This window comes from Rhinopithecus bieti, unplaced genomic scaffold, assembly GCF_001698545.2.
Source record: "Rhinopithecus bieti isolate Rb0 unplaced genomic scaffold, ASM169854v2 scaffold_1618, whole genome shotgun sequence".
Classification (NCBI taxonomy): Eukaryota; Metazoa; Chordata; class Mammalia; order Primates; family Cercopithecidae; genus Rhinopithecus; species Rhinopithecus bieti.
Window position 1 is genome coordinate 6,249,378 of NW_016803937.1, and position 25,135 is coordinate 6,274,512.

Here is a 25,135-nt window from a genome sequence, read left to right on the forward strand (position 1 = left end):
GTCAGGACAAACTGTTCATTACAAGGCCAAACTCTGTTCTTAGCCCAAAGGTGAGGAGAACAGGATGTGTCCTTTCCAACTAACCATCAGGAGAGAAGAAGACTATCTTGCCCCTGTCCATGCCAGACCAAGTTCTCCATGACTTGGAGACATTTTTATGTAGAATGAAAAAGAAGGCATTCAACAAGAAGTGCTCAAAGCCAAAAAACAAACAAACAACAACAACAAAAAACCCACATATGGAGACGGGTTAAATCACTTTTCTGAAAGATTTGACTTCAGGTGCCTGAGATGACAGAGACCAGGATCTCCCCTGCCAGTCTAGTCCGGAACCTACCCAGAACCAACCTGGGTAAGAAAGACCGACCACTATGGAGATAGAAATCCATCACACAATCACGTGTGTGATTTCAAGTCCTACAAGAAATCCCATCTGATATGGTTTGGCTGTGTCCCCACCCAAATCTCATCTTGAATTGTGGCTCCCATAATCCCCACGTGTCATGGGAGGGACCAGGTGGGAGGTAATTGAATCACAGGGGTGGGACTTCCCCATGATGTTCTCATGATAGTGAATAAGTCTCACAAGATCTGATGGTTTTATACAAGGGCAGTTCCCCTGCACACGCTCTCTTGCAGGCTGCCACGTAAGACATGCCTTTTTTCCTTCCTTCCACCATGATTGGGAGGCCTCCCCAGATGTGTGGAACTGTGAGTCCATTTTTCTTTTTAAATAAATTACCCAGTCTTGGACATTTCTTCATAGCAGTATGCAAATGGACTAATACTCCATCTCAACAAAGACCAGAACAGTTCATACTACCAGCTAGTAGGAAAAATGAGATCCATTCCTCAGTCCCAGTCTAATGCTCCAGGCAGAGATGAATCTGGTAACCATGGTTCCAAGAGAAACCCAGTGCAGCAGCAAGCAAATGGACTTTGGCATCAGAACATCTGGGATTAAATTCCTAGCCCTCTGCCTTCTGGCTATGTGACCTGAGCATAGTTACTCCATCTCTCTGTACCTCATTTTCTCAAAGCACTGCTGCATAAGACACATACAGGATATCAATACCCAAAGACACAAAGAATGTTTATCAAGTACTTACTAGTTGCCCACTTCCATGTACTTAATACGCTATACCTCATTTTATCTCGACAGTGACTCTAGGAGGCACATTCTCTCATTTCTCCCTTTCTACAAATGAGGAACTAAGGCTCACGATTCAACAACTTGCCTCAAATTACATAGCAAGGGAGAGGCAAAGTTAGTATTAAAACATAGGCCCATGTGATGCTAAAGACAGTTTTCACCTATGACATTCAAGACCTGTGCTTTCCAGTAGGAAGGCCATCAGCCAAATGCAGCTATTTAAATTTAAAAAAAACAGTAATTAAGAACTCAGTTCTACAGCTTCACTAGCCGCAGTTCAAGCGCTCAAGGGTCACCATATGGAATACCATCTATTTGGCTTCCCTTTTGGACCATGCAGTTATGGAACACTTCTATCATTACAGAGAGGTCTATTACACAGCGTTGGTCTAGTCCTTCTCTACATGTAAGATATGATCCTTTACACAAGTAAAGAACACCAAAAGTTAAGCTTAGTTTCATGGTCATTTGTGTCTGCCTTGACAGCAAAGACATTAGTGTGGGTCACCAGGCTGTGGTCATGAGCATCACCATGGGGTGGATGCCCACTCAGCTCTCCACTGAGATGGGCAGAGGCTGCTCTTCTGCCTCCCTTGGTGACCTTCTCTTGATGGCATCTCTTGTGTACGGAACACCACTTTGGGCTGCAGTTTCCTAAAATTGTTTTCATCTACATACAAGCTGCCGATGCCACCCTCAAGAATGTGGCAGAACGTCCCCCCTCGAATCTGCCTTGCCCCCTCTGCCCCACCCTCTTCCTCCTGGTCCTCACACCTGGGTTTTCCTGCCCAGTTTTTCTGACCTCCCTCACCTCTTTCTGTGTACTGTGATTTTTAAACTGAGGTGAAACTCAGTTTTACTTCTAAACTGAGGAGTTTTAAACTGAGGTAATAAATCATTTTTAAAGTCATATTTAGTGTATTCATGATGTTGTAGAAACACCACCACTGTCTAGTTACAAAACATTTCCATGACTTCAAAGAGAAACCCAGACCTATAAGTAGGCCCTCCTTCCCACCTCTGCCACTCATCTACCTTGTGTTTCTATGGCTTTACCTACTCTAGATATTCCTTTTTATGGCTGTATAATATTCCATTGCAAGGATGTATCACAATTTGTTTATCCATTCATGAATTATTGGACTCCCTTATACTTTAATTAGCTGAAACAACCAGAAGTGGGAAGAAGCTAGTTACCACCATGTTACCAGAGATAGTTAATGCCAGAATCTGTCTCCAGAATTGTTTTTCCAGAATAACCATCCAGCACTTTAGGAAGGCACATTGGCACCCATCAGGAATCTCCATGCTGATTACTTCCTTGGGGTTTCACTAATTAAATTTTTTCTCGCATTATTCAAAGAGTAATTTCTTTAACGGTTAAGAGTTCTTATGGGATATTATTAAAAACTTTTCTTTCTTAAAAGTGTGTAATATGTTGGCTTAAACAGGTTTCCGGACTACAGATCTTCAAAATATCTTTACTATGTCAAATGTGTACTGTACATTTAAGGAAGCAATTGTAGTTTGCAATGTATCTTAAATGTTCCCAAGAGAACACAAAGCACAAAACCTGTGTGTGTGTGCGTTTGTGTGCGTGCACGTGCGTGTGTGTTGGGAGGGCCTATCTCTCAGTTCTTATGTTTTCAGAACTAGTTTGGAAAAGTTATTCTATATGAATATCTAAATCCTTTTCAGGTCCACAAACTAGGGAGAACTAGAGCGTCCACATACTTTGGAGATTGAAGTACTTCTGCCAGGCTTAAAATAGGCACATTTGGAATCATAAGTTAAATATCTTAAATGCATTTAAATGCAAATTATTTCTGAATTAATCATCTAAGCTATATAAAGCATCATGAGTTTGAATTGCAGTCAAATGGTAACAACTTATAACTTACAGCACAATATCCATTTGAAAATATTTTAATCCTTTAGCACTTCATAGCACACAAGTTTAAGGACCTCAAAGGCAGTGAGTCACAAAAAAGACAAAAGTATCTTTGAGAAACGCACATTCTAGCATATATCCTCAGTCTATGTATTAGCACTAAAAATACTTGCTTAAGTGTGCCGTATAGTTGAAAATTGTGTTTCCGAATAATATCTACATAATTTTCAATAAAAATAAACTTGCAGTAAATTATCTAGATCTTAAGGTACCAAAGACAAATGGCCTTTGCTGGAATTAGTTTCCCCTTAGGAGTAAGGAAATAGAATTTGTCTTCTACAATGAGAAAAAAAAATAAAAAAAAAAAAACCACCACCACATAGAATTAAAAAATGAGCATTGGCAAGTTCCTCTAGAACCGTGTTACTGGCCACTTCTCAGAAATTGGGTCAGGGATAGGAGGGGGGCCTGGCTAGGCACAGCCCTGACATGCCACGATTCCAGCGGAAAATCCAGTGAGTGAAAACATGATTTGGTTAGATCAAGGCTCACGTGATACGGCTTTCAAAGCTCAGAGCAACACTCTATGGTGGATTTTATTATTTTCATTTTGCACCAGGGCTTCTCCGCAGTGACACTATTGGCACTTGGAGCTGGGTCATTCTCAGTGGCAGGGGCTGACCTGTGCATTGGAGGGTGTTTCCCAGCAAACCAACTGTTTATGTATGCGTATATGTACTTTTTTGAGACTGGGTCTCACTCTGTTACCCAGGCTGGAATGCAGTTATATAATCATAGTTCACTGCAGCCTTGAACTCCCAGGCTTAAGTTATCCTCCCACCTTAGCCTCCCAATGTAGCTAGGATTATAGGTGCATACCATCACACCGTGCTAATTTATGTATCTGTTTATTTACTTTGTAGAGATGGGATCTCTATGTTGCCCAGGATGGTATCGAACTCCTGGCCTCAAGCAATCCTTTTGCTTAGGCCTCCCAAGGCACTGGGATTACAGGCATGAGCCACGGTGCCTGGCCCAAACTAAACAGTTAATAGAGCCAGTGTGTGGAGCTGGGGCTCTGGAAGGGAGGAGGTGGGTTTGTCATTTGGTTCTTTCACTGTCAGCTACCATGTGACGTTTTTCCAGACACTTCCCTAAGCTTAGTTTCTCCATATGCAAAGTGGACAAAAACAATCTCTACCTTTAAGGTCCTTAGGAGTATAAGCTCCAGAGGGGCTGGGGGTAGGGCTACAAATGTGTTTTGTTCACTCTAACATCCCTTGTGCCTAGAACAATGCCCCTGGCATGGCAGGGGAGACTTAATTTCTAAGTGATCATTCAGGAAACACACTCACACCATCGGTGTGCAGTCAAGTCTAGCTGTTGTTGTTTAGCGTCAGTTGCACTGGAGCAGGAATCTGGACTTAGAGCTGCTTAGGTCCAACCTCAAGGGGTTTCCCTCTCCCTACTTACCCTGTGTTATCAATTACCCTCCATCTAATCACACATCCCCTCCAGTGGACAAAAGGGCCTCGGGGCAGGTGGCTATTTGGGGCCTGCTTCTTGCTAAGCAACGAATGCAAAGCAGCTCTGTGCCCAGGACTGCGCCTAACAGGAATAAAAATCAAGTGGCCAGCTGTTTCCTGACACTCACTCATTCTGCAGAAAATCATCCCCACAAAGCACCTAGGTGACATATATGAAAAAAAGGAAGATTTGAAAGAGGCTGGGCACTCCCACTCTGGAAGGAAAACATATCAGAGAAACCAGTTTTGCCACACACTGCCTGTGAGCTTTCAGAGCTAGAATCCAGGGTTGCCCCTGTGGGTTAATCCAGAGTTACTTCTCCCTCTGGCCGTCACCCTATTTGAAGCCAGCAGAAGAGGGGAGCCCCTTGGACACTGCACTGGCCATGTTATCCGTCCCTGCTTTCCAGAGATGACAATAGCTGGGGTCGAAGGTTAAGATCATCCATCACTTAGCACTATGTAACCTTAGACAAGTTCCTAACCCACTCTGTGTCTCTGTTACCTCATCTATACAAGGGGTGTGGTGGTAGGTAGAATAATGGCCCCCAAAGACGCCCACATCCTCATGTCTGGAAACTTTGACTATGTTAGGTTACATGGTAAAGAGGATTAGTGTTGTGAACTAGATAAATTTAAAGGATTCTGGATTATGCAGGTGAGCCCAATGGACTCGTAAGGGTCCTTATAAAGGAAAGAGGGCTGGGGAAGAGAGAACAGGAAAGATGTGAGCTTGAAAGGAGCTACTGCCATTGCTGGCTGTGAAGATGGAGGAAGGAGTCATGAGCTGAAGAATGCAGATGGCCCCCCAAAGCTGGAAAAGGCAGGAGAAAGATGCTCCCTTTCAAAAGGAGCCAGCTCTGCCCATAGCTGGGTTTTAGCCCAGTGAGAACCATGTTGGACTTCTGACCTAAACAACTGTAAGATAAAATTTGTGTTGTTTTAAGCCACCAAGGCTGCAGCAATTTGTTTGGGCAGAAATAGAAAACTAATACAGGTACCTACTCGTTCAGTCAGCACAAGGATTGGTGAGATAGCATCTGTAAAGGACCAGCCAAGCCTGCAAGCGCTGCTTATGATCATCAACATTGCTGTGGCTGTTCCTGTGTTAGAGGGTAAGGGTCTGCTTCACGCTGAGCCTGGGAGCAAAACAGACTCCTAGGGTAGCTCAGGCCTGTGCAATGGTTCTAAGGGGGAAAACTGCTGGGAAAGAAAAACAATTTTGTCTTGTATATTTGCACATTTCCCCTTTCCTGCAAAGATTTTCTAGTCATTATTTTGTTTACTTGGGAAGTGGGGTGCAGACAACCTCAAGGGACCTAAAGCTGCCCCTGCCACCAATCTGCAAAAGTGGGTTCACACTGACCTCCATGAAAATGCTTCCTGGGGAGCCTGTCCCAGACTGGACTTAGTTCATCTCTAGGTCAGAAAACATCACCATCATTTCAGGGGACACATTTTGCCTTTCCTTGGAAATAGCCAGAAAAGGGGAAACTTATAAACTTCCTTTAATGCATAAACTATGATAGTCTCAAAAGCTCTTAAAATTAGATATCAAAGGACTGGAGCTACCAGTTTCTAAATGAGGGTTTGTGTTAGCTTGTTCTTGCATTGCTATAAAAAAATACCCAAGAGTGGGTCATTTATAAAACAGACAGGTTTAACTGGTTCACGGTTCTGCAGGCTGTATAGGAAGCATAGTGCTGGCATCTGCTCAACTTCTGGGGAAGCCTCAGGAAACTTACAATCATGTGGAAGGCAAAGGGGATGCAGGCGTATAACATGGCAAAGGCAGGAGCAAAGCGCGTGTGGGAAGGGAGGTACCACACTTTTTTTTTTTTTTTTTTGAGTCCTGCTGTTGCCCAGGCTAGAGTGTAGCTGGCATGATCTTGGCTCACTGCAACCTCCACCTCCCGGGTTCAAGCGATTCTCCTGTCTCAGCCTCCCTAGTAGCTGGGATTACAGGCGTGTGCCATCACACCTGGCTAATTTTTGTAATTTTAGCAGAGACAGGGTTTTGCCATGGTGGCCAGGTTGGTCTTGAACTCCTGACCTCAAGTGATCTGCCCACCTCAGCTTCCCAAGGTGCTCAGATTACAGGCATAAGCCACTGTGCCCAGCCATTTTTTTTTTTTTAAGTTCAAGGGTGCAAGTGCAGGCTTGTTACACAGGCACACTTGTGTCATGGGGGTTTGTTGTAAACATTTATTTAATCACCCAGCTATTAAGCCTAGTACCCATTAGTTATTTTTCCTGATCCTCTCCCTTCTCCCACCCTCTACCCTCTGAAAAGCCCTCCTTGTGTCCATGTGTTCTCATCATTTAGCTCCCACTTATGAGTGAGAACACGCGGTATTTGGTTTTCTGTTTCTGTGTCACATTCTTTTATAAACATCCAGAACTCATGTGAAATAGCTAAGCAAGAACTTGGTCGCCAAGGGGATGACACTGAGCCTTTCATGAGGGGTCCACCCCCACAATTCAATCACCTCCCACCGGGCCCCACTTCTAGCACTGGGTTTCACATTTCAATATAAGATGTGGAGGGGACAAACATATAACCCATACCAGGGTTTACTAGCCCAGGGTTGGCAAGCTTTTTCTGTAGAGGCGAAGAGTAAATCTTTTTGGCTTTGCAGGTCACACTCTGACAACTATTCAACCCTGTGGCTGTAGGGTGGAAGAGGCCACAGAAAATATGCAATGAGTGGGTGAAGCTGGAGTGGGCCCGCAGGCCACAGTTTGCAGACCCCATACTTCTAATCTAACTACATAAAGTAACAATCCCTCTATGCTCTTCCTGAAGGCACTCATCACCTCCTGCTGGAACACATCAACCATCAGGGGACTCACTGCTGCACAGGATGGCAACTCCATGTGCCATCAATGCTTGTTAACGTGCAATTATCCTCACCCCAATCCTGACTCCATCAGGAAGTACAATCAAAAGTGAATCCAAAATTTTTCTCCCATCTATTCCCTCAGAGAGCCCTGAACCTAGCAGATTTGCCAACATACAGATGCTCTTTCTGTGGCTGACCTTCAGTGGGAAGGCAACTTTCCATCATCCCAGGGTACCAGCATGCCAAGATCCAACCTACACAGTTAAACTGAATTGTTCATAGAAGAGAGGGAAGTGAGGATGGGTGGGGAGGATGGAGAAAGGGATTATTATAAAAAGGGGGCCGCGATGTGCAAGTTATCTAGAATGCGACCTTCTTATTCATTTCCATGTGTCTTCCCTGTTCCTATCCTAGCACCAGGCCTTGTTCTGGGCATTTGCTCAAGTTTAGAGAACTGGGAGAAGGTCAGAGCCTGAGGAAGATGAAAGCATGCGGACAAAGAGAGCAACCATTTGGGATGGAAATGGTATTTCCAAGATCTCTCTTGGCATATGCTTGGTTCACATTCCAAACAGAGAATTTGCAGTTTTGCCTTCCTTCTATCTCAGGGCCTGGATTTCCCGGGCTGACCCAAAATTATGCCATCCACATTGTGGCATTCCCAAGAAACACTTGTCTTCTCAGTCTGATATCCTCTGGGATAGCGTTTTTTTTTTTTTCTTTTTTTTTTTGAGACAGAGCCTCGCTCTGTCACCAGACTGGACTGCAGTGGTGTGATCTTGGCTCACTGCAACCTCCACCTCCTGGGTTCAAACGATTCTCCTACCTCAGCCTCCCAAGTAGGTGGGACTACAGGCGCTTGCCACCACGCCCAGCTAATTTTTGTGTTTTTAGTAGAGACGGGGTTTTCGCCATGTTTGCCAGGCTGGTCTCAAACTCCTGACCTCAGGTGATCTGCCAGCCGTGGCCTCCCAAAGTGCTGGGATTACAGGCGTGAGCCACCGTGCCGGCCTGGGACAGCTTTCTAAAAATAATCCCAGATTTGGGAATAGGGAGTCAAGAGGATTGCGGGGGTGGTCACGGAGGGAACACACAATATGATCTAGAACTTCTTCCACATCGACTTGCAGCCTACCTCAGCAAGAGAAAGATACTTCACGCAGGCCTTCCTGTGCCTGCTTTCCCCAGTTAACACATCCATTTTCTAAATATATTTCCTTTTTATTTGGGAGCTGAAACAGCCCTGCTAATTACCAGCGCCTCACATCACAGGAGATAAGAAACACTGAACAGGAACTAATGTGACTTTAGTAGAGTTCATGATTAGGTTCTGCAATAAAAACTGAAAAGGAATAGAAAATGCATTCACGACTGATTGCGAATGCCAGCTGCCCATTTTTCTCAGCCTTTCTGACCACTGCTCAAGACCTCTGCAGTGGTTCTACCCCTTTTATATGCGTATTCCCCAGGTATTAATGATCCATTGAAGGGGGACACGATCAATTTCAGAAGAGCACAGGGCTCTCCTCCCAGCATCTTATTGTCAAACATTGACAATCCAGTCACAAGAATGTTTTACATGCTAAGCCATCATTTAACGAGGATGCGACTCTCCAGTTTGCTTTTACTCTAGTCCAGCTTCAGAGTGTTTGGTCTGGCACACTGAACATGGCTCAGTTCGGTCCCACATGCAGAAACAGGAATGAGTATTCCCGAGTTAGAGAATATAAGAGAATCCCTCATCACGGGCCTGCAGACCTTCCAACGTGATTCCAGAAAAGGTGGACTTTACTTAAAGGAGCCCATCATGTAAACATCTGCAGCTTTGGAAGAAAGAAAAATAATATGGAAATGATCTCTTTTGCTACCTAATGCCTCACTGTGAAAAAAGATAAGCCTTCTGGATAATAAAAATCTTAAAACAGATACCAATCAAACAAATCAACAGCTAACCGCTCTGGCCAACTGTGTTTAATAAATTTTGAGATAGACCACTGATAAATCCCTGTAGAAGAAAAAAAAAAAAACCTCTAAGTTTAAAATTTTAAAAGAGAATATTTACTTGGCATGGAAATTATGCCAGACTAAATGGGGAGAACCAGTCAGTGCACAAAATGCTCCCCAACCCTCCACATGTGAATTTAACAATAAAGGTTTTCTGGTTTACTATGTGTAGAAGGAAGCTTGAAGTCTGAGCTCCAGGGAAAGCAAAGTTTGATCTTTGATCTCTTTTCCCCAGTGCCCGGTAGATAGTGGGGTCTCAACAAATGAATGCATTTTTAAATTAATTTCTATGTCATGACAATTTGAGTGTTATTATTGACTTGCTCAAATAGATCTTATCTTCTTGAAATGCAAATCGGATGTCACTCCCTTGCTGAAAACCCTCTGAGGCTCAGGCTTCCTTAGAGTAAAATCTAAGCACCTCATCCTGCCCTAGCGAGGCCCGGTATGGCCTGCCCTCCTCCCACAATTCCCCATTCCTGCTCCTCTTTTCATCCCAAGGTCTATTTAATATCTTCACTATGAGTTTGGACTAATCCCATTCACTATCCAGGTCTTCCTGGGTGAAAACTGCATCTATCTGATGTGTGTCACTCTGGCTTCAAAGACCCAGAGACAGAACTCACTGCCTCCCATTCATCCCCCGCATGTCAACCGGATCAGTCCCTGTAAAATCCAAATCTGATATGTCACTTTCAGCCTAAAATCCTCCATCATCTCTCCCTTTCACCGCAGGAGTCTCATGTCTAAGCTCACGCCTTAGCATGTGAGTCCCACCTTCACCTCTAATCAAGCACCCACCACGGCCCCACCCTCCTCTGCCCTCAACTGCACGCACTCCCCTGGAGGTGCCATAAGTCCTCACGGCACCCTTCCTGCCCCTTCCACGTCTCCGTCCCCTGGCTTCCTTCTCATTCTTGAGAACTTGTTTTGACCTCATGTCCTCTGGAAGGCTGAACCTGTAACATGACCCTCCTCACATAATATAGTCAATTGCTGCAAATCATTGCCCCAGCTAGCATGTGAACTTTACAAGAACAGAGATAGTGTCCCTTGTTGTGGTGCCCCAGAGATGAAGACAGACTTCTTGACTATCCAAGCCTGATGAATACTGAGCGAACAAGCCATGCAATAATTTTAGACCCTCCGAGTGGCCAATGCCATGCAAGGAGCCTGCAGAGCATGGCCCTGAGGACGTGTGGGGACTGTCCTGTGCATGGCGGGATGCGGAACAGCATCCCTGACCCACCAGATGCCAATAACAGCCCCAGTTGTGACAACTAAAAACATCTACAGACACTGCCAAGCATCTGCTAGGGGACCAAAGCATCCGTGGTTGAGAACAGCTGTCAGGGGTATGTGAGAGGTAAGAACAGCACTCATTCCTGCCCTCAGGAGACTTTCCATCTGGCCTCCCTTTTCTTTTCTTTTTTTTTTTTTTTTTTGAGACGGAGTCTCGCTCTGTTGCCCAGGCTGGAGTGCAGTGGCCGGATCTCAGCTCACGGCAAGCTCCGCCTCCCGGGTTCACGCCATTCTCCTGCCTCAGCCTCCCGAGTAGCTGGGACTACAGGCGCCCACCAGGTCGCCCGGCTAGTTTTTTGTATTTTAGTAGAGACGGGGTTTCACCATGTTAGCCAGGATGGTCTTGATCTCCTGACCTCGTGATCCGCCCGTCTCGGCCTCCCAAAGTGCTGGGATTACAGGCTTGAGCCACCGCGCCCGGCCTGGCCTCCCTTTTCATGGCCCCTCCCAGGAGGGCCTTCCTGGACCAAGCAGTGTCTCTCACCACCCTCTATGTCTTTTATCGGCTCTGTGTCTATTCCCAGCATTACGACCACTGGATTGTCACATACTCACTAATGCCTGTAGATGGACAGAGTTCCATGAAGCAGAGATTTGGTGCTTGTTTGCTGCTGTATCCACAGCCCTGTGAAATAGTGGCTAACACAAGTTGGGCGCCCGATCAGCGTCCTTTGACTGTAATGGACCCCCAGGTTGAGCTGAATCCCTTTCTGGTGGAGCTGCCGAGTCTGCGCTGCCTGGCGTGGACGCCGGCTCTATGGTCCCCAGCTGCTTCCCTGTTTTCCTTCACTTCTCTAGACTGGAAAAGAAGACTCAGCTGGCCAAAAAGCATGCTCCCCCACGTGCATTTTACCTGGGGGGTTTGCTCACAGGTTCTCCCTATTTCATATCTAGAGCAGTCACGCATCTGCTCCAAATAAAAAGGAACCAGTGGGCAGGCAAGAATTGAGATGGGTAACGTGGAGGTTGGCTGACTTCCCAGCATGGGATGATGACATGAGGCACATTTGCCTTTCTTCCCTGATCATAGGGACCACCAGCTTCCAACCTGCCCCAGGGGAACTCAGTCCCCATCACAACATTATTCACCAGGTATTTCCTGGGAGGCCGAAGGCTGGCTTCACAAGGGCTCCCTGACCAATGTCAGCTTCCATTCCACGTGCCAACTGCTGCTGCCTCCACCCTTATCAGGGCCACTGGGGAAAATGTCACCACGGTGACCCAACCCTAGCGACCAGCATTTCCCATGCCACAGGGCTGCAGGTGTCAGAAGAGGCCTCTCTTTCCAACTGTGTAATCCTTGGCCACCTGTTCCCATAGCCGTGGTGCTTAAATCCGGTTTCTGACCCAATCGTTTGTGATCAATTTAATTAGCTTCTGGCCCTCATTTTCAATCTTGAAGAGTCTTACATAAAACATGACTTCAGTCGTTTCCTGTTCTCGAACCCATGGGTCTTCAACCCACTTCAGGGTCCCAGTGTAGGAGGATCAACCTGTCCGCATCCCCTCTTTGGCTCCTCTCTCTTCCAGTCCACACCTCTAACCAGCATAGGAGGATCAACCTGTCCAGATCCCCTCTTTGGCTCCTCTCTCTTCCAGTCCACACCTCTAACCAGCATAGGAGGATCAACCTGTCCAGATCCCCTCTTTGGCTCCTCTCTCTTCCAGTCCACACCTCTAATACACTTCTTCTTCCTCTCTCTTCTCATTTTTTTTTTTTTTTTTTTTTTTTTTTTTTTTTTTTTTTTTTTTTTTTTTTTTTGAGACGGAGTCTGGCTCTGTTGCCCAGGCTGGAGTGCAGTGGCCGGATCTCAGCTCACTGCAAGCTCCGCCTCCCTGGTTCACGCCATTCTCCTGCCTCAGCCTCCCGAGTAGCTGGGACTACAGGTGCCTGCCACCTCGCCCGGCTAGTTTTTTGTATTTTTTTTAGTAGAGACGGGGTTTCACCGTGTTAGCCAGGATGGTCTCGATCTCCTGACCTCGTGATCCGCCCGTCTCGGCCTCCCAAAGTGCTGGGATTACAGGCTTGAGCCACCGTGCCCAGCCTCTCTTCTCATTTTTACCAAATAAAAATAAATATCTTTATGCTGATTGCTGAAGGCACGTACATGGCCAGTGGGTGGTGGGGGCTGGAATGGATGCCCCCAACCCCGTCCCTGCATGTGGGAATCTGGTCCCAGAGTGTCAGTCACAATGCTCGTCATTGAGGGATAGTTACATAGCCAGGGAATCTCAAGTCCTGGGAGTCTGAGCAGTTGCCCAGTTATTTAACTTGTTCCCTGTAAATTCGCTGGGCAGCTGGTCTGGACAAAATGGGTCTAAGGCTCTCCCAGTCCCAACATATTGCGATGCTTCAGCACCTTGGGAAAGAAAATGCTGCCAAGTAATGTGAAGAATCAGCATGACGAAGTAGACTTGGTTGTAGTTAGACAACTAAAACAGAAAAAAAGAAAAAAAAATGTAGCCATCAAACCATTTATTCATTCCATGGAGGTCTGCTAAGCCCCGAGTGTGGGCCAGGCGCCGCAGGTGCAAAGCCCAGTGTGGGGGTGGAGGAGAGAAAATTAAGGAATGTGGGGTTCTCCCACCTGCCAAGATTCAAGCTGAACCTCTTCTGAGGAGTTTGTGCTAATGAAGTTCAGAGAAAAATATGTTTCCATAGCCCTGAGTGACGAAGCAGCTTTGCTTAGTGGACCAAATAAATAATCAGTCAGAAGCAACTCAGCAGTGTAATCCAGGTATGTGGCTGCTGCCGCAAGGTCGTTTAACCTCTTCATGCCTCAGTTTCGCCAGCTGCACCTGACAGATAAGGCCGGGTTGTAATAAAATGTAGTGCTTGGGAATATGAAGAGATGAACTGGAAAAAGTCAGGTGGAGGTGCTCAGAGGTGCAGGGATAGGGAGGGGCTGCGAACGAACTTCGAATTATTTTTTCACAAGCAGTCAGAAGACAAGCGTTCGTTTATTAAATTCTGTTTCTTTGAATTCCGATTTTTAAGTGTTTGTGTCAAAGGAGGCATTAGAAAGCAGCCTCAGATGTTTGCTCAGAGTCAAGCAGTTGGGAGAAATGAGATCTTTGACTTTTATTATGTGTTAGAAACTCCTGCATTATCTCGCTTGATATTCAAACATACCTAGCTGGTTGGTATGATATTAATTCCTAATTATGAATGAACTAGGGTATAGACAAGTAACACAGCAGTTCTCAAACTTGGCTTCACGATGGAAAAACTTGGAGAATTATATAAACGTACTGACACCTGGTCACACTCTGCGACATCCTGATTTAATTGGTTTGGAGTGCAGCTTGGGCATTCAGGGTTTTCAAAGTTCCCCAGATGATTTTAAGGGCAACAAAGTTCAAGAACCACAAATGCTTTGTTCAAGGTCACAGATCTACTAAGGCAGACAAAGCTGGTTCTGCCGACCCCAACACTAATTTCCCCCTATCGGGAATTCCATCAGCCTGTTCCAGCTCCAATCTTCTGAGGACATCTTCATCTCTGGCTGAGAAACAAGCAAACATGCAGTCACATGGCATTTAACAGTCATCCAAAGTCCAGACAGGATGCAGCAAGGAAGCCTGGGACAAATTTGCCTGGCTCTCAGGTGCCACTAATGAAGCAAAAAGAAAAGTTTGGAAGAGCTGGAATTGGCTGGAGAGGGCTTTCAAATGGCACACCGGAGCACCAGGAGGAGTAAGCACACTTGAGGCACGTGTTACCCTACAAGAACTGTAACGAAACTGGTTCAAAGCAGGTCAGCTGCCATGATGTTAGTACCCAGGAGTGTGAGTATTTAGACCTGTGTTCTTCCAACTACAGTGAGCCTCAGGATTACCTGGAGGGCTTGCTAAAACCCAGATGTAGAGACCCACCCCGAGAGTTTCTGATCCAGCAGGCCTGGGAAAGGACCTAACAATTTACATCTCTAACAAGTTCCCAGGTGATGCTGTTAGTCCAGGGTCACAGTTTGAAACTGCCCAGTGAGATGATTCCCTTTTACAGACAGTTACTGACATTCAACTGTTTACCTGCTAGCTGCTGCCTCACAAGTGCTTTCAACTCCATTTTACCTGCAGGGAGCTTAAACTATAAAACCGATACGTGGCAGGCTGGCTCCCAATTCCAGAGCACTTACTAAGTGACTGGGCTGAATGATAAACACTCACTAACTACAACACTTTTAGGAGGTGATACTGTAATCTCACTCTCGTTCTAAAAAGGAGAAAACAGAGGCTGAGAAGTAACTTGCTAAAGGTGTCAGAGTATTAGAATGAACCATGAAATTGCCAGTGTTCACCTTTTTTCCACCTGTAAGAATGGCAATTTCATATGGTTCATGTGATAGTAGAGTCAAGATTCTTCCCTCCAAAGATCTGGCGCCAAAGCCTGGGCTTTTAACCCAGATTCTTTGTTTTGTCCCACTCAGGGCTCTTACCTAGGCCACATGTGTGTTACTGATTGACGGGACCACAATGATGAGAGAAGTTAAGATCACAGGTGTGAAAACACACTCCCCTAGGTGTGACCTGTTACCTGCCTTTCGGTAAGTAAGTTTCTCACTGACAGACTCTCACTTGGTATAAAATCGCACTCCAGCAATCCCACTACTGGGTATCTACACAGAGGAAAAGAAGTTATTATACAAAAAAGATACTTGCACAACATGTTTATAGCAGCACAATTTGCAATTGCAAAAATATGAAACTAGCCCCAATGCCCATCAATCAATGAGTGAATAAAGAAACTGTGGTATGTGTGTATACATATATATATGGCAGAATACTACTCAGCCATAAAAAGGAGTGAATTAATGGCATTTGCAACAACCTGGGATGGGATTGAAGACTATTATTCTAAGTGAAGTAACTCAGGAATGGAAAACCAAACTGTATGTTCTCACTCATAATTAGGAGCTAAGTTGTGAGGATGCAAAGGCAAAAGAATGATACAGTGGACTTTGGGGACTTGGTGGGGGGAAGGGTGGGAAGGGAATGAGGAATAAAAGGCTACAAACTGCGTTCAGTGTACGCTGCTCGGGTGATGGGTGCACCAAAATCTTACAAACCACCACTAAAGAACTTACTAATGTAACCAAAAACCAACCTGTTCCCCAAAAACCTATGGAATTTTAAAAAATTACACTCATGACATGACAATGTGGTAGATGAAAACAACCGCTCCAGGGCTTGGCTAGCAGACTTTCCTGTACCAGGAAGCTGGAAAAACTAAAAGCTAAGTTGACCCAGCTCTCTTGCAGCTAGAATCCTGCTTATGGTCTAGGTTCTTCCTGCAGATGCACCAGCGTGAGACTGGATGGAAGTGAGTGGCAGAAGGCCACAGCTGTGCTTTGCAGATCAGAGGTTCTGAGCATGGCAGAGTCACCCGGCTCTTTTAGGTAGCCAAAGCCGAGCTGCCACATCCAGTTGTGAGCGTCAGAGCAAAGTGGCAGGAAGAGGCAGCAGCAACATTGACTCTTCGCTATGGCTGAAATGCCTGTCCCCTCCAAAACTCTTGTTGTAATGTAACAGCCAATGTAATGGTACTGGGAGGTGGAGGCCTTTAGAGGTGATTAGAGCATGTGTGTTCCACCCTCATGGGTAGGTTTAATGTCTTAATTTAAAAGGCTTTCAGAAATAGGTGCTGTCTTTTGGCCCTTCCACTTTCTGCCATATGAGATTTCAGCCTTCCTGTCCTCTGGAGGGTGCAGGGTGCAAGGCACCATCTTGGAAGAAGAGAATGGCCTTACAAGACACCAAACCTATTAGTGTCTTGACCTTGGATTATCCAGCCTCTAGAAATGACAGCCAATAAGTTTCTCTTCTTTATAAATACCCAGGCTTGGATATTTTGTTATAGTAGTACAAAATGGACTACGACACTTCTCTCTAAAAGTGGTTCCCAAATGGAAACAATTTTGCCCCTCATAGGACAACTGGCAATATCTGCAGACATTTCTGATTGTCAAGATTAGGTGGGGTGGGGGTGCTACTGGCATCTAGTGGGTAGAGGCCATTGGTGCTGCTAAGCCTCCTACAATTCACAGGATAGCCCCTCATAACAAAGAATCATCCAGCGTCAAATTTCAATAGTGCCACTGTTGAAAAACCTTGCCCTAGAATAGTTCATATATGGGTATTTCCTGTAGCAACACTTTTTCTGGCCTTGTAAGCTAGGTTACTTGGCATTTTGGGCAATCCTACTGGCTACCTGTACTCTTTAATAAATCTCTTCCTTTGTAAGCTAGTTGGAGGTGATTTTGTTGACTGCCACCAAGAACCCTGGCTAGGAAAGGTAGCCATGGAGGAGACCAGAGTAGAGGAAAAAGAAGACTTATGTAGCATGTCCCTACTAGTGAGGGCTGGGATCCTTTCCAAGTACAAGTCTAATCAGGTGTAGTACAATCCCATCAAGGTAATGTGTGCATCATTTGTTCATAACATGGACATTATAATAACCAGGTTAATCACTTTAATAACTCTCTCATATGGGTACATCTATATCTCCCAATCATCTTATAAGCACGGACATTATGATATACCTATTTCCACATGACAGCTGCATGTTTCACTTTAATGTATTTTCTGCCAAATTGTCATGGAGATACAGATGGGTTAGAATTGGGGTAGAGCCACATTAATGAAAGAAAATATATGAGCGAGGATACCTCTGACTGCCAGTTGTATTTCAATTTTATGACAACATTCTTGACCACAAATTCAAAATTTGACTGAGAAATTGGCTTGAAAAAGAGCAAGTTATATAGTATAAAATGTGAGCAAATACTCAGAAGGTGGCAGTAAGGTCCTGTCCGTGTTCTGAGGCCAGGAACACAGGTGGTTCCTGTTACCTGTTCTAGAATTGAGTGTGATAGATGTGTCAAGGTTATCTTTAGGAAGATGAGCTGAGACCATCATTTGAGTATTTGGCATGGAGCCTTGGCACACTGTAAATGTTCAAGACATGCTCACCCCAACGTTAATAGTAAAAATGCATCTAGGGAACCTGTTTAGCCGTCATCTAACTCATCAGTGAAGACAAGATAACCATTTTCATAGGTTTGTATATGTCAGGGACCTAGGGAATTCTTGGGCACTTAATAGATGCTCAATAAAGTTAGTTTTGCCTCTTTTTCCATATGCTCCTCTCTTCTCCCACCCAGTTCTGACACTCCCAGTTATCTGAGCATCTCTCACTGGACAACAGATCAGTGTGAAGGTTTCCTGCCAAGGACACCTGCCTGCTACCACGGTCCTGGCCCTGCTTCCTGTTTTGCCTTGCACCTCCTGCAGAGCCCATCCCAACTCCCTTCCCCGTCTTCCCCCCACCCCACCTGCCTAACAGATGGTCTCCCACTCCACTCCTGTCATCCCATATTGGCAAATTTGCAGCCAGTAGATCATATTCGCAGTGTGAGGGAATCATTACCACCTGCTAATATTTTTATAGAATTTCATAAACTTGGTCATTCATGAATCATTTACAGTACTTTATTCCAATGAAGAGTTCACAAATCACTCAAATGCTGGCAAAATGCATAATAATGAGTAATATTTCAGGAGGCTTTGCATTAGTATGTCAGCTTCCAATACTGCAAGAGATAAATTATTTTGCCAGGTGCTACTTTGGGTCAGAAGCTTGGGAAGTTCTTCTGGGGGCTGGGGCAGGGAGGAGTGGCAAGATGGCAGTGGGTCATGGAAATGGGATGATTTTTAAAAAACAATAGATCACCCAGCCAGTCAAACTCCCTTCCCAGCCCCAGTAAGCAGAGTTCCTAGGAAAGGAGCTAAAGAATTTACAGATTAGATCTAAAATCTAGTTGGGGATAAAATAGGAAGAGTGTTTCTTAGCGACTGAAAATGCAGGGCTTTGGAGCTGAAAAGAAACGGATATGGATCCCAAATCCAACACATGCCAGCTGTGAGACCTTGAAAAAGTTGTTTAACAGTTATTTGCTTATCTGTAAAATGGTGTTAACACCTACTTCTTAAGTCTGTGGTGTGAAATGGATTAAATAGGAGAATGTATACAATGTGTTTAGCACAATATCTGCCATGCAGTGTTCAATAAACAGCAGCTTCAATGGTGATGCACTTCAGGGGCCCAAGGACAAATGTATTTCAGATTATTTCTTATCATACAAATCCCTGAGGTTTAGATCAAAATGTTTCTTGTTGGATTGGGAAAATGTTAATACATTAACACATACTTGCATGTGAGTAGCACAACATTAGACAATAGAAACATTGGCGCTATTATCATGGCAACACATTCACCCGCAGGCTCTCTCCTTTTTAAACTTGCAAGACTAGAAACTAAAATGCGGGGATTTGGAGACCTCCCACTCTACTCTTTGAAGAACTTCATTTGCTACCAACAATGTTGACTACCATGAACACCAAGGATCTAGCTGTACTACTAAAATAGTAACTTATTCTTAAATAGGCACTTAAAATGAACTGAAACTGCAACATTCCTGTGCCCAAAGTAGACCAACGTGAGAGTAACCCAGTTCTCATTGTCTAAAAATAGGAGAACTACAGAGTGATCGGGGCTCTTCCTCAAACGTGCTTCTTCAAGGAAGAAGCTTCAGCAAGTGTAAGAAGCTGCAGCGAGGGTATCATGAAAACAGGACAATGACTGAACTGAAGGGCATGAGGCATGGAGGGAAATGGCATCAGAAAGTAGGCCCTCATGAGCCCATTGAAGAGTGCACTGCTAATGACTGGGTCCTAGTCTGCCAGTCATAAGTAACGCAAGTACTTGTGTAAGAAACTGCATTCCCACTAAATACCAGCAGCCTTTCCAATGAGGGTACATGACCCCGTGCCGGTGTTATCAACAAGCCATGTTATAAACAAGGCACAACTTCCTGGCATGTCACATACCCACAGAAGAGAGCAATTCAAGCCAGTTTACTTTGAAACAAAGAACTAGAATAAAAGATACATGAAAGCAAGGAACCCAGTGTGTCTTGTTGCTACTATATCCACCTTGAAGAGCGTCTCTCACCCTATAAATACTGAATTAAATGTATGTAGAATGAATGAATTGCTCAATCAATCAATATGCTATGAAGTAGACTATAAAAGTATAGTAAAAACTCAAGATTATTCAAGGAAAGTTTGTGCTGGAGATGAGAAATTGGGCTATAACTTGGAGTCCTTTGGGTTTTCACTTACCTTCCTTCACCTTTAATATAATTGATTACTGTTCCTCATGTAGGAAGATTATATGGTGCTTACTATGTTTCTGGCATTTTCTAAATGCTTGATATGTATTAGTTCATTTAATCCTTATGAAATCCTATGAGATCATCATTATTATTATTCCCATTTTCCAGGTTAAGAAGTTGAGGCAGACACCTTGCCAAGTACCCACATCTAGTATATGATAGCCATGATTTGAATGCAGCCAATCTGGCTGTGTGCAGAATCTATGCTTTTAACTACTGTAATATTATACGGCCTCAGTTTCTAAAAAGTATGAGCAGCTCCAAGCTGCAGCCCAAGCTCTATTTTATTAGCTATGTAGCAATTACTAGTTAGCCAAAACTAGTAATTTCATTTTTTATAATCCCCCGAAGCGTTAGCTCTATTCACACTTTATAGACAAGAATCCCAAATCAAGGAGGGTAAGAGTGTTGCTCAAGTTCCCACAGCTCAGTAAGCAGTAGCACTGAGATCTGAATGGAGGATCTCAGACCCTGTATTAGTCCGTTCTCATGCTGCTAATAAAGACATACCCGGGACTGGGTAATTTATAAAGGACAGAGGTTCAATGAACTCACAGTTCTACATGGCTGGGAAGGCCTCAAAGTCATGGCAGAAAATGAAGGAAGAACAAAGGGACCTCTTACATGGTGGGCAAGAGAGCATGTGTAGGGGAACTCCCATTCATGAAACCATCAGTCCTCATGAGACTTATTCACTATCACGAGAACAGCACAGGAAAGACTCACCCCCATGATTCAATTACCTCCCACTGGGTTCCTCCCCTGACATGTGGGAATTGTCAGAGCTACATTTCAAGATGAGATTGGGGTGGGGCCACAGCTAAACCATATCAGACCCCAGAGCTCTTGATCACTCTGCTAAGAAATGATGAAATTTATTGTATCTTTCCTTAGTTCCTTGTGCCCAAACTTCCTTGGAGACTCCCATGATGGGCATGGAGAGAGAAGAGGGCATCTATCCATAGTTGATTGCTGGTTGTTCCTACAGCAGCTGGGCACCAATAGCTGCCAGGTCACCTCTGGTGACTGTCAAGGCCAGGTGGAACTGGGTATTTCTGAGGGCACCAACATTCAATTTATACAACTACCCGATTCCCCCTTGGGTATAAGGTGGGACACATAGCTCACTCTTCAGTTCTCCTTGACAGGGGATTCTCCCAAAAAATGCTCAGAAAAGTCTTTGGCAAGTCTTCCGAGATAGAAATCTGGAAGGCACCCGCTTCCTCCCAGGGCCCGAGACCCTTGAGCGCATTGCCCAGCCAAGGTTCTGCTGGAGGGTGGGGACTTTACTACCTATCATCACCCTACTGCTCTATGTCTGTCCAGCACCTTATGCCTCCAATGCCCTTATAGTATCTTCTCACTGCACACTCACAATAATGCATTTAAGTAGGTAAGAAAACCAAAGAAATCAATCACTTCCAAATACAACCATTAACACATTGAGTTTTCTTTATCATTTTTCTTAAACATATACACCTCATGATATGTGCAAATACTCCATTGGTAATGAGGATACCATATGTGTCTGTATGTCATTTTCATTCAATATCTTGAATCTTTCCCATATAACTACAACTTCTTCAAAAGCATTTTAAATGGCCAAACTGCCTTGCAAAATCTGCCACAATTTAACTACTCCTTTATTGCAGAATATTTAGCAGTTTTTTTCACCCTAAGGACCATGTCTTGCTAATTATATCAGGTCTTGGGGTTTATACCTCTTCCAGCTCTAGATCATCAAACTGGTCTCTGGAAAGCCAAAGTTGCCCTAAGGGTTCTGACCTCCTCTGAGAGGCCCCTAGGGTCTCCCTTCTCGGTCTCTGGTACCCAAAGTCTGGTGCAGGCCTGGAGGGCTCTGTTGATGAGGTAAAGACCCCCCACCGTTACCCTGTCAGGGTTCAACTCCATCCACTTCAGCTCCCACAGAAACACCCTAAAGCCATGCAGACCCGGGTTTGATGAGGCACAAAAATAATGAGCTCAGTGGGAAGAAAATAATCTTTGAAAGCCACATTTCTGCACACAGGGTGGGCATGGGAGGCATACTCACTTGATAAACAGCGATTACTTCTCTGTCTAAGGTCCGTGTCACAGAGACGCTCCCTGTGTTCTCATTGATTCTGAAAATTCCTTTAGGCTCTTGATCCACTCCCTTTCCAGTGAGCCGGAACTTGGACCTTTCTGGCCTGTCACTGTCGACTACCTGGTCAGAAAAACAGAGAGACATTTAACACTGTCTGGAAAACACAGAGAAAGCACATTGCAAACATACTTCTGCAACCAATTCACTAATCACAGGTGCCAGCACAAAGGTACCTGGTGAACACAGATTCGACTAAAGTAACAGCACCAGAAATAGCATCACTGCCTAACACCTTTCATTCTAATATCCGCATCTTTGCAGCTGTCAGCTAAGGAAGGTTACCAGCACTCGGGTGACATATAGTGATGGATCAAGGAGGGCAATAACGCCAGTTCAGTCAAAATTGGACATTTATATTATTTTTAACTCCACCAAACATATTTTTTAAAAAAATTTATCTGCAAGCAAAACAAAAAAGGTAATGGAAACCATTTGCTGGGCACTCATTGATCAAGATTCTAGGTATTTACATATATCCAATAATCCACAGTGTCACCTGCCCTTTCACTTCTAATAAGTACTAGACATGGTGCAGAGGAAGCACTTTGCCTCATCAGAAAAGGTTTATACATATACATAGATACATACACACATCCATTTGGGGGCTTATATATATAATATGTATATTAACCCCTAAATATTATCTATATTAACCCCCTATATATTAAATATATGTATCTATATTATATATAGACACACCTCAATCAGGGGTTTTATATATATGAAACCCCTAAACACTATATATAACATATATTAAACCCCTATGTATTATATATATTAAACCCCTATTATATATATTAAACCCCTATATATTATATATTAAATATTATATATATCAAACCCCTATGCATTAAATATATAATATATAATATATATGTGTATATATATATAAACCTCAGATTAGGGGCATATCTATCTATCTATCTCTGCATCTTTGCAGCTGTCAGTTGATATATATATATGAGATATATACATGTATATTTCAATGCTGGGGGCAAAGGACATTATTATTCCCACTTAATGGATGAAACCACTGAGATAGAACAAGTCAGCAACTGACCATGGCCAAATCTATGAAAGAGATAAAAATGGGTTCAGAACCACATCTTCCACTTCTCTAGAGACACTGCAATACAACATACAACACTGTTGTTTCTGAATTTACTTTATGGAATTTTCCTACAAATTGTCGACCTTGATTTGATATTTAAAGAATAAATTCGGAAGGGAAAGGTGGAGGAAAGTAGCTCCAGGCAGAGGGAACAGCACGGACAAAGGCGGCAGGCAGACAAGGAAGAGTCTGGAAAGTTTCGGAAACTGTGAGTTACTGGCATATGCTTAAGCATGTAGAGGGTTAGGGCTGAGAAGTAGCTGGGGTCAAAGTATGAGGGGTCTTTTTATGAAGATGTGCAACTAAAGAGAACTATTATTGGCATAAGTGTAGTCTAGAGTTTACCCTCAAGTATTCATCTATATTTATGTCACTTTATCATCAGAACCTTCAAACGTTAATTTGATTATAACAAAACAGTTTAAAGGTCCTGAACACAATAATCATTCAGGACATACAGATAAAAGAAAGCTGATACAGATCTAGCTGTCACCAAATGACAAATGAGCAGGCATCTATTGAAACATACTCAACGGCGCCTGGAGGGTTTAGGTGGCTAGGACAGGAAATCTGCCTTCTCCTAGTGAAAATGGGTCCTGCCCGCCCCCTGCTTCCCCATCACCCCAGGCCACTTTGGCTGCCGCCAAGCCTGCAATACTGACGCCTGACACCAGGTGGCAGTGGTGCCTAAGGCAGCATTAACTTTATGCCAGGGTTCATCTGGCAGGATCACTGCACAGCAAGGCGTAGTTCCACATGGCATTACAGGTGTTTGTTTGTTTGTTTTCCTCCGATTAAAAAATGTTGTTTATTAAAATACATTGAGTATTGACTAAACACCAATTACATCTGTTTGTATTTTTAAGAGTAACTGAAAATTGGATATAAAAGAAGATTAAAAATAAGGTATGTGAGCTGGGTGTGGTGGCTCACGCCTGTAATCCCAGCACTTTGGGAGGCTGAGACAGGAGGATCACTTGAGGTCAGGAGTTCGAGTCCAGCCTGGCCAACATGGTGAAACTTCGTCTCTACTAAAAATACAGAATATTTAGCTGGGCGTGGTGGCGCACACCTGTAATCCCAGTTAGGAGGCTGAGGCAGCAGAATCGCTTGAACCTGGGAGGCAGAGGTTGCAGTGAGCTGAGATTGCCCCACTGCACTCCAGCCTGGGTGACAGAGTAAGACTATCTCAAAAAAAAAAAAAAAAAAAAAAAAAAAAAAAAAAAAAAAAAAAAAAGGTATGTCATACCCTCTGATGAAAATAATTTTCAGTCACTGCTTGACTTGATTAATCCAACTGATATTTTTCCACTAACCCACTACCTGCTGCCTGGAAGCCCCATGAGGTCCAAGAGCCACAGCTTACTGGGCTCACCATTGGATCCCCATGGCTGGCAAATAGCGAGAATGAACTCCACTGATTAGACAGATATATGTTGCAATCCCAGCTTTCCCAGTGATCCACAGTGTGACTATGAGCATGGTCCATCGCCTCATCTTTAAAGTGCAGATGACACCACTTACTTTCCAGCATTGCCAGGGTTTAATAAGATGGCATCTATAAAGCACGTGTCCTACCACACAGAAGTGGCTCAGTTAATCAAAGCTAGTAATTCCAATATTAATCATCACAATAAAATTATACTGTTGTTAATGGGTAAGAACGGTGTCTCTATCCTTTTCTGAGGGAATAGGTGGTTTCCTCTTTTTTTTTTTTTTTTTTTTTTTTTGAGACAGAGTCTCACTGTGTCATCCAGGCTGGAGTGCAGTGGTGCAATTTCGGCTCACTGCAACCTCTGCTTCCCAGGTTCAAGCGATTCTCCTGCCTTAGCTTCCTAAGTAGGCAGAGCTACAGGCATGCGCCACCACACCTGGCTAATTTTTATATTTTTAGTGGAGACGGGGTTTCCCCATGTAGGCCAC

The 25,135-nt window shown here is 44.1% G+C and overlaps 1 protein-coding gene across 1 annotated transcript in view; it reads right to left on the reverse strand.

Annotated features, from left to right (window-relative positions):
* CDH13 (cadherin 13) overlaps nucleotides 1-25,135 on the reverse strand; it is a 1,182,232-nt gene that overhangs the window by 560,624 nt on the left and 596,473 nt on the right. The window contains exon 5 of the mRNA XM_017860982.1: nucleotides 22,009-22,161. Within this exon, the coding sequence (XP_017716471.1) occupies nucleotides 22,009-22,161 (153 nt within the window). The remainder of the gene's footprint in view (nucleotides 1-22,008; nucleotides 22,162-25,135) is intronic.